Source organism: Passer domesticus, chromosome 2 (genome assembly GCF_036417665.1).
Source record: "Passer domesticus isolate bPasDom1 chromosome 2, bPasDom1.hap1, whole genome shotgun sequence".
Classification (NCBI taxonomy): Eukaryota; Metazoa; Chordata; class Aves; order Passeriformes; family Passeridae; genus Passer; species Passer domesticus.
In genome coordinates, this window is record NC_087475.1 from 123,653,179 (window position 1) to 123,669,904 (window position 16,726).

The 16,726-nt window shown below is 39.0% G+C and overlaps 1 protein-coding gene across 12 annotated transcripts in view; it reads right to left on the reverse strand.

Annotated features, from left to right (window-relative positions):
* EPHA6 (EPH receptor A6) overlaps positions 1 to 16,726 on the reverse strand; it is a 372,934-nt gene that overhangs the window by 33,660 nt on the left and 322,548 nt on the right. For all 12 annotated transcript variants that reach the window (XR_010357084.1, XR_010357081.1, XR_010357085.1 and 9 more), the window contains one exon: positions 15,805 to 16,014. Coding sequence is in view for 6 of the 12 variants with exons in the window: in XM_064411103.1 (XP_064267173.1) it covers positions 15,805 to 16,014 (210 nt within the window). In the remaining 6 variants the exon portion in view is untranslated. The remainder of the gene's footprint in view (positions 1 to 15,804; positions 16,015 to 16,726) is intronic.

Sequence of the window (16,726 nt, forward strand, 5' to 3'; positions counted from 1 at the left end):
CAGCCATTTTACTCCTCAGCATATTTTACAGCTCCCAACTAACTACTCTCATGGCAACCCTCTGAAGAAGCTGCTGTCTCCATTTCACAGTGGGAAAAACAGAGACAAAAGTTGAGGACCATCAAATATTCTGAATACCTGCAACTCCCACTGGCAATAACTGGATTTCTGGATGCTCATTGTTACTGAAACCAGGCTGTAAATGATTTATATGGGTAAAACAGCAAAGTAGAAGAAAAGAATCTCTGAAATAAAGTTTCAGCTTATGCAGTTGCTGGGTTCCTGGGCAGTGTCTTCATCTCATATGTGACATATCATAGATTTTTTACTTGTAAAAATAGAACAAAATAATGGTCAACTGCTCTGAATGCTTACATGAGCACCTTTCTCCTTTGCAGTATGTTCACTTCAGTAAAAAACCCACATACAGATTTTAAAGAATGAAGTATTTATGAGCAAAATACGAATTTGGTATGGCCAATAACAATTATTCTCAGTATGCACTTAACCAGGAAAGGATAAACTATGTGACTCAAAAAAGGTATTACCTTTAACAATTCCACCTTGCAACAATCTTTATAATGCTTACCAGTCCTGCATTATATTCCATATGCAATGAAGAAATGTTACTGAAGTCATTAAGCCACAGAAACACATATAAACCTCTAGGCTGTTAAATAATGAATTATACTCACTATAATAAATCAAACCTTTTTCCTCAGTGCAACACTGTGTTGCATGTCCCAAAGTACAGCAGTGTTGATCTCTTATCTGTGATTTTGTAAACACTACAAAACCAGCAGAATGGTATTCAAACTCTAAGATCACAAAGTCTGTTCTATTTTCTTAATTTCTCTTTTTCTATTACTCAGCTTGCATACTAACTTTCATAATGGAAATTCAGTTTCATATTTTAGGCTTGGATTTGCTTTGAGTTTTTTTTTTTTTTGTATTTTCTATTACTATTCCTCTTACCATTAATTTGATTAAACACGTATCAGCATTATCAAGCTGCAGTAGGAAAATGTTGGGTTTCTTGTGTTGCTCTGGGACTTGTCATCGAGCCAAACTCACAGATGTTCCAATGAACACACAGCATTTGGTCCATTTCTAGGATAAACATCATGGTTTGCTTTATCCACACTGTCACGACCCTGGATAAGTGAGCAGCAAGATCAGCTAAGTCCCCTCACCTACTTTGTCTTTTGATAAGCTGACATAAAGCAGGAAGCAAAAGAGGCAAAATTAGGGAAAAGGGAAAAAAAAATCTATGTGGTTTTCATGCCTCATCCCAGTAGATTTCCTTCTTTGAAGATTTGTTTATTGTATTCTCGGTTGTGACAAGATACATATTTTCTTACAAACAACAAGGCAGGTAGAAGTAGGAAAAACTGTGAAATTATATTTAGCACTGGGTAGAAATGTGATGGCTCATATGTACATGAATAACCTCTCAGAATCCTCACGGGGTCTCACCAACTTCTGCTGTGCTCCTGAAAGATACTGGCCTATAAAAACTCAGTAAGACAGAAAACTGGGAATTGGTATTTTGAAGGACTCTGACACAAAGAAAACAACACATATGGCTACATGAAGGAACTGCTCATGAGCAATGAACAGCTTGGTCCATGGAGATGTCAGCAACACAGCAACTGCAGATAAAAGTGTGTGATGCAAATGAAACCTGCAGGAACACTGAACAGCTGGGAGGTGCCACTCACATGGGCTATAAAACTGGTGTTGCACAGCCAGCAGCAAGAGTTGTGTGCATATTAGCTATGAAAAATAGCTTTTTCCCACCAAAAAAATCTATCAAAGTATCTCTATATTGCCAGCGTAAGATCTTGGGTGTAGAGAGGTAGGTTCCTCATAAAGGCCTGTTCCCTATGAAAAAAATCTCTCCAGCCTAATCTCCCATGAAAAAAAATATGGCCCCACTGGAAAATATTTATTGTATTTTGAATTTTTATTTTGAGTACGTACTTTGCGGGGGAAGTTTTAAGAGACACGTCTTTAAGGTTTTTTGTGAAAAGCACCAGTATTTCAGTGCCGTGATCACTCCAGCAGCTGATACTTCCCAAACAAAGATAACTCAGAGTAAAATCACCCATTCTGACAAGTGAGATGTCAGCAGTTTGTGGGGCCCAGCCTGCATGTCTGCTGTAATTAAATTTGCACAAAAATTGAAGCTAGCAATGAAACAGCTATTTCTCTTAATGGAACAGACCTTCTGGACAGAACTTTCACAGCCTGAGGTATTCATCTCTATTTTGATGAATCTTTGGCATGCCACATCAATCTTTACTTAATATTTTCTATGAGCTTTAGATATTTCTGTTTTACTGCAGAGCTTAGCAAAGAACACCCCATCATATACAGCTGACTAATACAAATTTTGCTACTTGTTATGTCAGTCCTCCAGTCAGGAGATGGAGCAATAATTGGCTTTTTTAGAGCAGGAAAAAGGCAGCAAGAAGATGGTTATCCTAGAACACTGATATTTTAATTTTTCTTTGGGGTTTTAGATGAAAGCCCTGGGGGAGGCTCCAGGTTTCCTCAAGCTTTACTTCTGAGGCCCCTTTGCTTGGGCTGCCACTGACTCTGCTCAGGGAGGGACACAGGAGAAGGGAAGATGTGGCTGGCAAGAGACAGCCTTGAGAAGTTTGTGATGATCTGGCAGCCAAACCTCAGAGAGGAGAGGAAGAACTTCCTAGAGATGAGAATTCATAAAGTCCCTGACTAAGCCTAACTTTCAAGCAAGATCTGCATTTTTTTTCCCAAAGTTCTGGCTGACTCAGGGTTCTGTCACAAGCCTTTTCTCCTCAATTTCCAATAGGGACTTAAAGCCCTGCTAAAATTAAAATATTTAACCATGAAACCTGGTATCTTAGTTGTTGCCAAAAATATATACAAGCCCCCTCACTGTTCTCTCCTAACTAAGAAGCGCATGTTATTTATGGTCCTATTTCTGACAGAGGCCAAATGTTCTATATGTAATTGGAAAGAAAAAAAAACATATTAAAACCTCAACAAATACTGAAGCCATGGATCCCAGAATATTTCTTTCAAGAAGAGTGTAGCAGATCTGCTAAACAATTTATGAGCATGACAGTTTAATGAACTTTTGGCAGCTCTCATTTAGGAAAGACTGCAAAGAAAGTCTGCACACACAGTGTGCATTCATTTCATTGAAAAATTTACAGTGTACTGTGCTGTGGGGTTTTTTCCCTTTTATTCTATAAACTGAGCAAAATTCAGAAGAAATACTGTGCAATGAAATATATTCCTTTTGTTAGTCACAGCTGTTAGGTGTATCTTTCTATCTGCTCCCTTTTCTTCTATACCTGCTTTTATTGTGACATTGTTGTACCATGAAAAAAACCAGAATTTGATCAAGAGACTAGAGGAATCCCAAAAAGTTTTTTCAATCTTTCTGATAAAAAAAAACCAAAAACCCAAGGGCCTAGTCCAAGAAAGTTATTGCTCACAAGAAATAAACCATTTATATGGTACAAAGCGTGCCTTCCTGTTTCAGTGGCAATGCCCAGCACAAAGGAACAAGGGACAGAGATGGAATCTTGAGAAGCAGACAGGCAAATGCACAAGGCCAGACTCACTGAAAAGCATGACCAGAGATACTGCTGGTTTACTCTAGTGCAAGTACAAGAGAAAGCCAAGAGTTATTTCAATTAGCACACGGAATAAAGCCCCAGTTTAATCTGGCAATTCAATGCCCATCTCTGATCCTAAAGCCAAGGGGGACTGTGGCAATCCTGCTTCCATTCTGACCCAGAAGAGCTGGCTATAGGAATATTTTACATGAGATATTAAACTGGAAATTCTGCAAAACAAAATTTTAAGGCTACATGGTTGAGCACAAAAAATGAATAAAATAATTAAATGTGTGTAATTACACAGTGTTAACTAGAGATGCTGGAAGAGGGATCCTTGACTCCCCTGGATGATTTGTAGGGTGCTCTATTGACTTCCTCCCCTTTTTTAACAACTCCAAATGTTTTACTGAGTAAAGCTAGACCAATATATGATAGATTCTTTCAATTTAGAATAACACAACTGAATCATTGTTACTCAAGACAGATTCACACCAGCTCTCTCAGCTTCTGGGAATACATTTTCATCCCTAATCAGCATCTGCACATTTGAAAAGTATCCTGAGTAAACCACAGCCCCAGAACAGGAGCTGTTTACTTTTAAAACACATTTGAATTACTGCACTCCTGTAATGAACTATACTAAACTTATTAGGAAAAGATTAGGCAGAGAGCTATTCCTGAGAAAATTATATCAAAAATCAGACCAAGGGAACAAAGACTGAATTAAATTTTATATCAAGGCCATTTACTTAAAGATGCTATTTGGCAACTTGAATTAACTATTCTAGCTTGTTAGAGAAAAAGCTGAAGAGAGTCTCTTCATGTTAGGTACTTTCACTAAGCCAACAATTTCATTAATAGTTTGCTGAAAATTTAGTGATCAGTTCAGAGAAATGTGTTTAAGTACATTAAGCACAATACAAAAGTGATACTACAATGATTGTGCAAGGCTTATTCACTGATACAGAATGAAGCCAGGGCCAGGCTGATGGACATCCCATGCTTCTCCAGGAAAAAAATGACTATGAACAGTGTGTCTGCCTACATATTTAATCAATAGTGCTGCTCCTGTAATTCTGGGAGTGTATCAGCACTGAAAAGCCTCTCTGTGTTTAAAAATAAAATAAATTACTCTATAATCATGACATTGCTAAAGAGGCTGAAATAAGAGGAATGGCTAAGTGTGGTGGTTGACTTGCAGGATTTGGGCATGAAATTAATATTGGAGCTCACTCTGCGGGCTATAATGATGAATTTAAGGGAGGTTGTGTAAAGAGAGGCAAATATTATAATAGCTCCCAGCTTCCTCATTTTGGAGAAATAGTTCTGGCACATTTTTCTTAGGTTACAACTGGTTGTTTACCAAGTGTTCTTTTGTACAGGCTGTGACAGCTACAGTGGGAGAAAGAGCTCAAGGTAATTGTTCATGCTGGATAACACCTTATCCACGTTTAGGAGTATTTATTTCAGGAGAAGTTCTAAAGATTTGGGAGTTATTCAGCCTGAGTAAGGATAAGCAAGCTTCTAAGGAGATGTGCAACACATTTATGATGAGATTTACCCTAGAGCTTTTTTTTTTTTTTTAATAAAGAGTAGGGTGACTGCATTTTTTATTCAAAAGGGTTTGTACTAAACGCTCAGATATGGATCTTCAAGAGGGAATTTAAATGAAAAGCAGAGTGCCTGATGGAAAAAAGAGTGATAGTTCCAGTTCCGGAGGGTCTGATATAAAACAAGATACAATGAAAAGAGGAAACAGAGGAAGCACTAATAGGTAATGCACGGAGAGTGAAGACAGAGGCAGATGAAAATTAGGGTAAAAATGAAAGCACAGTCAGTGAATGGTGTTATGGGGGAGGATGATATCTCATCTCAAAATGCACTTCAGCTAATTTTAGAAAAACAATGAAAAATCATAACATTAAGCATGGTGACTAAGAAGAAAATAAGACCTTCCATGTGGGTTTAAGACTATATATATCCTTCTTTATATCCAAATGCCACACATTTCTTTGTGAGGGCAGTTAAGCATGTTTATCTAATGCCTTACTTGCACACAAATCTATTTCAAGATAGTAGTGAATTTGAGTTTATTAATGACTCAGTTTGCCAAATATTTTACTTCACAAAACTGACCCTGGTCCTCACTGAATGAATTTCTGACAATTTGAACTGTGAACCAAAAGCCTCGTATGAAACAGGCAGTGATATGAATCTGTGAAATATTTTATAGGAGACAACAAAAAGCCATGAGATTTCTTAAGAGTAAAAATTCTTTCCCTCCCTGCCAAGCTCTCACAACTGAAAATAAAATTCTGTAGCTCTAGAGCAGAAAAAAGTGGAACAAGGAGTCCAGAATACAAAAACATAATTTCCTCTTCATGCACTGATACACAGAGTTACTGCACATAGATTTTGGAATTACTTTAAATATTAAAAATATGAAGTTTTACAGCTTTTTTAAAAAATATGCTGTCAATGAAGAGATGCTTAATATTGGGAGGCACAAGAATATTTAGGCTGAGGAGGATACAGCCACAGTGAGGCAGTCAAGGACAAGATACCAGGTTTGCCTCTAGAGCACTTCCAAAAGCGCAAGGAACAGATCAAATATTTTAGATACTAAGGGCAAAATCCCACAGTGCTTAGTCAGGCAAAATTCCCATTCGCCTCAACAGGAGTTTTGCCTGAGTGAGTACTGAGCAAAGACTGTGATGTCTGACCTAAATTTATCAGAGTCACACCAATCTAGGACGTTTTTCAGCCAGACGAGCACCGTACTGCAATATTCCTGCGACATTCTGCTTAAAGGGAAAACCAGAAACCACAAACTGTGAACCATCCTCCTCTCCCAAACCCCCCTTATAAAGAAGGGAAAAACTCACAGCTGGGCAAGAGGCTGCTATCCTGAAAGCCTGCCAAAGAGCAAGACTAAAAAAGAACGCAAGGAATTAAAGTTTACCATTGCAAAGTTTTGAAAATCTGATCGATAAGGAAAGCACACAAGCGAGATTCTCAAGGGTTTGTGTATGACTGAAGATAATCTAGCTTTCATTCTTGTAAGCAAACAGGCAACAGTGAAAAGCTTCTTTCTGTATTTATCCTTTTGATTTAGGGCAAATCAAAATTCCTACATGGTCAGTGGAAATTCCTCTGGTTGATTTCACCGGGGATTAATTTAGGTGAATAACTAGGTCAGTCTTATTCCCAAGTTAACATTTCTATTACAGAAATATGAAAGTAGATTAAGTTTAACACATGTGTCTGCTTTGCTTCAGAAACTTCCTTCTGTAATTACAGAATCCCATTTACAACAACTTTGATATCATGTACAGGAGAAATATTAGAATTAGTATCAAAGTGAGCAGAAAAATTCATCAGCATGTGAGACATGCATTTTTTTTCCCTTCCTTCTTCTAGCTGGAGTGAATATCAAAATCTTGACACATCAGCAATCAGGCCACAGGTTCCCCCAGAAAAGATTATGAAACATCAGTACTGCATGTAAACAGAAAAGCAAAATTCATACTAGGCTAGAACTCCCTCGTTTCATATTTCATTTGATCTACCCTTTGGCAGATTCTTTATACAAAGAGTAGTTGAGCAATATGGAAAGAGACTTCTTTTTTATCTGTGAACTCTGCCTTCATTAATGTATCCTAAATTACACACCTCCCAGGTGTGCAATATTACCCAGAGAAGCAGGCAGAATCATAGAATCATTTAGTTTGGAAAACACCTCTAAATTCATCAAGTCCACTCATTATCCCATCACCAGTGTGTTCATCACTAAAACACATCCCTAAGTACCACATCCACATGGTGACTCGACATATCCATAATGCTGATATTTGCCCCCCAGAAGTCCCCACTTGCTCTCTTCACATAAATAAAAGAAGAAAAGGAATCTTGGTTTTCCCCAGACTTGTGTTTTGAAGACTGGATGTCGGAATTCCAGGCTAAAATCAATTAGGGTCAAGTCCTTGCTAAATTAACAGAATTTGTTTTCTGTGTTACCATTTATTTTTGTGGACCATGAACATAGATAGCATCTCTGAAATTTTAATGCCTCTTTCTCATTTGATAAATATCAAATTGATGGCAGTCATTAAGAAACACAGGCCTAGCCAGTCACATGCAAATACAATGTAGGGTAATTCCTCAGGAACCAGTCAGAAAACCCTCCACCTCCTAAAACAACAGTACAACCATATGTCAGATCTTTAGCACACAGGAATTCCCAGCTCTGAAAAATAAACAGGATTTCATCACAATCTAGCAGCACTGCTGAGAATTTTCCATCTCTTCCAGGGTCATAACTCTTTGCTGTCCAGCTGACACAGCCAGCTCAGTGCAACACAGCACAGCAGGGGAAATGAGACAGAGCCATAAATGACCTACAGCAGCTGAAGACACAGGATGAGGATGAGTCTCCTCCTCTCCAAGCTCCTTCCACGTGAGCTTTGAAATACCTGAACAACTGACTGCTTTGAAATAACCAAGTCCAACAGGTAGTTGGTTTTGTTTTTTTGGTTTTTTCTTTGACTAGAGTCAAGACTTCATTTAATTATACTCATGGACATAACACATCCTGCTGTGTAATATGTCAAGATTTAATTATGAAGCTTTACAAAGGCCTGGTGAAGCCAAGTGCTTCAAATTTTCAACCCAGAAGTTTTATATGCCTGTATGCAGAGTAGTTACTTTTTACAGTGGTATTTAATATGGCTCATAAATTCCTCTTGAGAGTGGTACAACAAATCTTACTTCCTTTCACCTACCAATAACTAAATAAAGGAATTAGAGCTGAGCTGTTTGGCTCACTGGAGCTGAATGGTTTTCTTTTCCCAGTGAATTACTTACCGCTTGTAAGCACACAGTAAACAGATTTTATAATAGTTTCTTAACTCATCTTTAAAAGGTACTAGTAGTTTTTAATGAGAAAAAAAAAGAACACCTACAAGAATAAGTTACACTCTTTTTCAAGGCTTTAAAGAGATTGTCCTGCTTGTTATATATATCAAAATACTATAACCTATGGGAATTACTGTCAGCTGACATGCCACTGAAAGCAACTGCTTTGACCTTAATGGACTGCCTTGAAGTTCATTAAACAGTATATCAGGAGCTGTGCAGAGTGCAGGTGTGTTCCAGCACAGGAAAGGTATTTTATGATTTACTGCACCTTGGTCGATACAGTGAATACTAAAATCCAAAGTGAACTGTGATCCTTCATTTGCAATAAACAAAACAGGCATTCAGGATTACATTCATTCACAGAATTAGCAACAGAGCAATAACTTTGGTTTTATGCCAGTACACCTACTTTTCTTACTCCTAAGTGTGGATAGTATTGTTCTGAGTGAATAAAGATCTCACTAAAAATGTATAAGCATGTTCTGCATGTTTACAATAGCTTCTTCAATTGTAGTTTGAAAATTACAATTCTCATTAAAAATTATAAATGCATGCAATCAAATCCCAGCTGTGTCTGAAATTAGATTAATATTCTGAAAATTGTTAGCTTAAAAAAAATTCTATTAACAGAATGAGGAATTAACAACAAAATGACTGCTCATAGTATGCAGTGCATGTATGCACACACATGGAAGTGTACTGCCTACATTTATTGGGCTGGTTTCCAAGCAGAAAAGTGTGCACAGACCATTTTTCAAGGCCTTCATGCCCAGCTGAGAGATCAGTAACTTGGTGCCTTGGTCAGCCCCATGTCTTTTCAAAAACACCACCTGTAGCTTTCTGAAATTCACAATCCTCTTTTAACTCTTGTGAGTGCATTGAGTTTTCCACCTCCTCTGTCCTTGCACGGCTACTTAGGATTTGCTCAGAGATGTAAGGAGAAAAAATGCAACCACCTTCAGGGTTAAATGCCACAAACAGATTCATCAGTTATCTCCTAAGATGCAAAGATCCCCAAGAGCACCAGCACTACAGATCTGTAAGTAGCTCATTCTCAATCTTATGAAACATTTGTAAATAAAATCACTGAGAGATGTTCAGAGCGTCAACCTGAGAAACAGCAAAAGCACATACATGTAGAGTTCAAAACTCACATTTGTTAATATGAAAATGGGAGGAGCCAGAGAGACAAAACACTGAAATCCAAGCTAAAAGAAAGGCAGAGCTTGCAAATCCTTAAAGGCAGCATCCTTTAGATTGATTACACTACAACATATTCTTCTAATTTGAAATTAAATTGGATTACAACAAATGATGGATGTTGCTTTAAAAGCCACAGTAGGAATGAAGTATAAAATACCACCTTTTTTACAGCCAAATTTTTAGGACAAACTTGTGTTGAATTCATCAAGATCATAATTTTGGGAATGAAAAAGTGAAATACAAATTTCCAGCTGTATTTCTCTGCCAAATACATATTTGGATTTCCTACTTGGAGTGGTGTGGAAGAAAAAATCAGGGATGAGAATAAGTTTTATAATTAAATTCAACCATCAAACTCCTTTTAAATTTCTGCACACCTAAATGCAAATTTGCAAGCTTTCTTTGTATGCATTCTCAAAACTCAAATGACTGTTGAAGTACTCACAGAAATACAAAGTTTGACAATACATGGAGAGAGTTCAATTTTACATTTGTGTTTCATTCTTGTCCTGAGACCTTCCTTCTAACAGTCTGCCTTTGTTGTGGTCTTTTATAGCCTGTTTGTTTCCATTACTAAATTTAAGGAAGGTTAAATAAACTAGAAAACCTTGGGATCACAGCTGGATAAAAGCTGAAGAGAGAATTTGAAAATGAATGTTTCCAAATATTTAAATTTTGTTACAGATATATTTTCATCTTCAGAGGTCACTACAAACAACAAAAATAAATAAAATAAATAGCAAGAACCACACCCTGTACTGAATGGCTCACTTTGGGATTTCTGTTACTTTTAAACACACAGCTACTAATTAAAAGTCATCAACCTCACACTGGTACAGACCAAAAGTGTATTTTTTTCCAAGACACTCCTTCCTTTGGCTACTCCTTCACCTGTTGGCTACTTGTCCTTGAGGAGGCTCTGCCCAGGTCACCACAGCAGATGACAGAGGCTGAAGAGGGCACATGCAGAGTCTCCAGCCCCAGGCATCCTCTGGGAGCAGGGAATGGATCCAGCTGAAGCTGGCACTCATGGGTAGGTGGCTGATCTCACCACCAGTGGACACAAATCCCATCACACATGTTAAAACCACTTACTGCAATTCTCACAACTGGACACATCAGCACAGCTGTTGTGAACTTGCTTCCTGCCCACATTCTGAGATATTTACTCTCTTCTTCAAAATATTGATGTGTGTGCCAGAGTCCCAGCAGAGGAATTCCTACTGTTGGACTGCAGCTAAAAGCAAACCCTTGCCCTCAGCAGGGTGTGCCCAGCTAAGAGCAGGGACTTGCAGTGTCTGGGGGCTGGCAGCAGCAGCTGGATTCCTGCCCAAGAGCACAAGAATCCTGATGAGGCTGGATGGCACCAAGTGACCTATCCAAAACCAGCCCCTTTGGGATCCCGTTGAGCTCTGTAGCTCTAGTCTGGCAAATAATATTATAATCTGACACAGTAGCCTTGGAAGGATACTTTATTTTTCTAACATCCAATCTAAACCTCCCCTGGAGTAATTTGACGTTTCCTCTCATTCTGTCACTCATTACCAGGAGCAGAGGCTGAACCCCACCTGGCTCCTTTCAGGGAGTTGTAGAGAGCAATAAGATCCCCCCTAAGTCCCCTTTTTTCCAGGCTGAGCCCCCCAGCTCCCTCAGCCCCTCCTCATCTGCTGCTCCAGACCCTTCATGTTGTGTCACACAAGGAGTTAAAGAGTTGACACTATTTATGCTCAACCTTAGGTCACCAAAGAGTTTTAAGAAAACATGTTAATGCAGACCTTTGCGGCTTCTTTTTTCTCAATGGTTGTCAATAACCAATTTACTCTACAGTCCATGATTAATTCTAAGCTTAAATACCTAGGCAATATGCTTGCCATGGCACAGGGGCTGTTCAGAAACTATTGCTTAACATCCCAAAGTAATTGGAAAATCATTTGCATCTTGTTTTACTTTTCACCAAATTAAACCTGCTCTCCCCAAACCTGTTACTTGTGTACCACTCAGGGAAATCTGAAATTGTCTTGTAATGTGGAAAGTTTATAACAAAGTCAAAAAATATTAATATCTCATGCTGATCCCCCCAGAGTTTTGCTATTTACTATTATTTATAAAGATTAATGGCATCAATCTTTGCTCCTCTAATGAATTTAATAAGTCTAAAATCTTCCTGGATGAGTTATTTCACCCAACTGGCTTGAAAAGAATCAGACCCATAAAGTTTACAAAGTGATTCAGGAAATACAATGCAATAAATCAATTCTCCAACTACTATTATAGAAAGAAGAAAATATTTCTTATAGTAAGGCTAAATTAATGAATTCAGAATGGATTCACAAATAAAACTGATAGAAGAAATCTAGAATACATTTATTTATCATATAATTCCGTTTGTAGCAGCTTTTTGTCTCGCTAAAAATCAGATTTAATGCAGCATATTAAGGTGTTACCTGTAAAAGAAATATCAGTTTAGTCCTTTTTAGAGTAGTGGCAAAAATTCTGTTCTGATTATAAATATTTTGCTATATGTAAAGAGTTGTTCTGAGGCCATGTGGTTCCTTTTGAAATGCATGTGAACCCTGACCATGTTTTAAACTAAATGAATCTACATCACCTAATGCAGTCTATCCAAAAGCAGGAATGCAAGAGCCTAGATGTCCTCTGCATGAACAGAAAAATGCTTGTTTATATACTAGAAATGTCCTTTTATGACTAACTGTTGCCTTGGAAACCTTTACTAAAACTGCAAGTTTTGTCTCCAAAGGGAAAACCCACATAGAACTCAGTTATCCCAAAATTTGCCTTATCTTTTCCTAATCAACCTGGAACACAAAGATTTGCAGTCGAATGTTCCTGGCTTTTAATTCCTTGTTCCTATTCTAAAGTGGTATCTTGCTGTAATATTTTGATTCCAGGTAACAAATAGGAATCAATATTTTATTTCCTAAAAACCCTCTCATCAAAGACATATTTATATCCTTTGTCTCAATAGGCTAGAAAACAAAAAACCCCAAACATTTACACTCTAATTGACCACTGCATCACAGATATAAAAGTCTATTTATTTTTTGCTTACAGTATATTGCAGATAATTTCCAAGGAAAACATGCAATTGCACCTTTCAGTTTCTGACACCAGGACTAAGACAAAAAGGGGAAGATAAAATAATCAGTTTCCTCTGAGCACTGACAGTGCTGTACAGGAAGATGTGAGGCTAAAAATACACTATTCAATATGCAGATCCACTCTGTGGATTTCTTGCAGTTACAGGTACGGGGCTGTTATCAATAAAAATCTCTGTGGAGAGGAAACATGAACTCTGAAAGCACCAGAATCTTTGAGAGAACACTGAGGGTTTAACCTTCACATATTGAAAATACAGTATGGAACTAAAGAGATGCCATAAAATCCTCTAGGAATACACATGGCCTTCTGTTGGAAAGATGCTCATGAGGGGGGAAAAGGTCAGTGCCAAAATGCTGGGCAGTGAGAGCTGCAGGAGGATTTGGCACCCAGTGTGGGCTTCTTGTCCCTTCTGTTCCCATGAAAGCCTTTCCTGAGTCCTCCACAGCCATTGTGACAAATCTTTTATCCTTTGTGTCCCCACCCTATTTTGGTCAGAGTTGTGCTGAGTCCTTTTAAAACTGACAGGGTTTTTGATTTCCTGGTGGATGTTCCTACAGAGAAATCTGCTGGACTTGCTCAAGGGCAACAAGAGCTCCACCCCAAGGATGGAGCCCATGGAAGGCAAGAGCATCCCACAGAAACCTGGTTGTCCCCAATTCATACAGAGTGAGTGTGACACAGCACATGGACTGCAGCTAAGGAATGAGGGAAGGACACTTCCCAAGAACCACAGGTGACAGGAAGAGCTGGGCAGGCTCTGCCACAAGGACTAAAAGAGTCAGTGTGTGAGGACCCACTTGCAAGGACAGGAAAGCTGGAGTTGAAGGAATAAGTGATTTGAAATGCTTTCCATTTCCCTTATACCTGACTCTGTTGCTTTGAACTCTTCCCATTTACGAAGTTTTTATATGATATCATAATGGTACACAGCATTTTCCCACCTTAGTTTCAATGCTTTTTTGATCTTTGGGGGGTTCATGGTCAAAACAGATTCACCTTGGATGCCACAGAGACCTGCCCCTGCCATCAGCCTCTGTGACATCCCTCCCTGCTGGGCATGCTCTTGGTACCTGCCCAGCAGCATTTGGTAGTTCAGCACCAGGCTGCAGCCTTGGCAGGCTGGAGCAGGGGCTCTGAGGCACTTCTGAGTTCTACACCAGGCTCTCGTGTTTGGGTGAAAAGGAAAACAGGCAGCATTTCAACAAAGCCTGTTCTAAATTTCAAGGAAGTCACTCAGCACAGATAAAGGAAAAAGGAACATGTCATGGCATTGTGTTTTTCACAACACAGCACATCCTGATTAAAAGCAGCTCTAACCATGATGAGCAGGACAGGCACTAACTACTCTGTGAAACGAATTGTTCTGTGTCGGTATCCAGCAGAAAATTACAGGATAAATAATAGCTGAAAGCCTCCAATTCTCATTGGTATCTTTCCTGCACCTCAGTGGGAGAGAGGCAGCCTGGCCATTGCCAGTGGCTGGCAGCAGCTGGGGCCATTAGCCTGGGCTCGGAGCTGAGGCTGTCATTGACTCCTGTCACTGGGGCACTTGGTGCCAGCTGAGCTCCTCACACGGGCCATTAGCCAGCCCCGGCCCTGGTGAGAGAACCTGCTCAGCTGCAGCCATGTCTGCCTTCCCTTTCAAGCCTCTTACTAAGAAGCAGTGTGAATCAAAACAGGTTTTGAGAACTGATTGAAGAAAATTTCTGCTATAAAGTAAAATCTGGGTGCTTTTTTTCCCCAGCTGGCATATTAAAACCAATAGAAAACCTTGCAAAGTGACTTGTTTTCCTCTAGGTCAGCTTGCAGTTCTGTATAGAACTTCTAAGAAATGGAAGTTGTAGCAAAATTATCAGAACACCTCTATTTTAGGCCTAAACTAAAAGTAAATATATATTCTACATATATAAATATATAAGATCTAAAATCTCATTAAAATATCTAAATTGAATTCAGTAGATGTACCACAATACTTACTGCAGTACAGAGAAATTAGATGAGTTCCTTATTTTGGCCATACATCACTTTTTAAAGTGGAGTAGAAAAAAAAAAGGTAAAATAAATTATTTAATTTATTTTAATTTAATGTTAATTTATCTTCTCTATTACAATTCTGTCATTGTGCCCTATCATGGGAATATACAAATTCTGCACATTTTGTGAGAGTAGTAATGAGAACGCACTCTTCCTCTGAAATAGTTTTAGTTTAAATTATAGAGATGAAAATTACTCAAAACTCAGCTTGCAATTAGCTGTTGTGATAATAATTGCATCTGAAATGTAGTTTGGTATCAGTAAAAATAGTGTATTTTTACTGTCATTTGTCTTCTTCATGTTCAAGAATTTTTCACTTCACTGGAACCCCCCTACAACACCACAAACCAAAAAACCCACCCCAACTCCCGTCACCCAAATCCCCTTTTCCAGTTTATTTGCATCACATAAGGAATTAAGTATTAATAAACTGAGACCTAAACCATGCAGAGAAGGTCCTGCATGTCCTGCTAGAAGATAAACTTCAGTGAAATAAAATTAAATTTCTAATTTAAGAATGCAAGGCTTGCATTGGCAGTGTGCTTCCAGCAGTGAAGCTGGTAAGATTCTCTCCTCTCCCACCTCTCTCTTTCACAACCACATCCTTGTAAATGAACACAAATTGCCAGAAGAGGAAACAACATGGGAAAAGCCAACAAAACCACAAAGAATGAAAAAGATCTCCCACTTACACTTGCACATTTGCTTAAAATAAACTTTTGCCAAAGTTTAACAACACATCCCTTAGCCAAAAAATCAAAACAACTTCCCTTAGCACTGCCAGTGTGTTTGCTGAATCACACTGAGAAGGGAACAAAGCCAATTCCAACTATTCTTCCTATGGCACAGACAAATCTGAAACTGGAATAGAAGAGGCACCAGGCAATCAGCTGCTCAAATTAGATAAGAAACTCACACTTGTGGTGTAGGCAGCTTCGGGGTCGTCCTCCAGCACCCGTGAGAGGCCAAAATCCGAGACCTTGCACATGAGGTTGCTGTTGACCAGGATGTTGCGCGCCGCCAGGTCCCGGTGCACGTAGCCCATGTCGGACAGGTACTTCATGCCAGAGGCAATGCCCCGCAGCATTCCCACCAGCTGGATCACCGTGAAGTGCCCGTCGTGCTTCTGCAAGGGAGAAGGAGCACAGCTACTTCCCATGTGTTTGATGCCAGCGATGCCAACCACAGCTCTTATTTAAAACGCTTCTGTCACCCGTCCAGCAAGGCTGCCCACTTGCAAGCTTGTTTTTTCAAGGACTTAAGTTGCTTGGCAGTGCATCCCATCAAATCTCTCATTGTGCAGCTTATCCCCCTTTCCTCCACATGTTCACACATTTCACAGTCTTCCTGCTGACAACATTTAATTGCTTTCATACTTGGTTACTATGAACGCCTTCCCCCAACGCTATTTTTAGTACAAGAATGAGAAAGGACACAAATTGCTTCACCTGTGGCCTCAGGAAACAAAAAACCCTCTTTTTATTGTCTCAGCCTTGATTGTCTGCATTGGTTACCTCACTTTTATGGTATTTTTTGGGGGGAGGATTTGTTTGGTAAATAAAAAATAAAAAAAAATCCCAAAATAATCTGAAAAAAAAGTTTGGGGCTTTAGCTGATGCTTGTACACCTAACACCTAATCTCTCAACACTAGATTAAAAGGGGTTGAATTCAGGGGTTATGTAGGTTTGCCAAAATTTTCCTGGCAGATTAAACTCAGATCCGTGAACGCATTAAATACCTTCTGAAAACGATTGGAGTTGAACATGTAAATAAGAGTTAGGCCATTAACTGTGCTTGCCCAGCTGGGCAGCCTTGCTGGGCCTCAGTTTCTCCATCT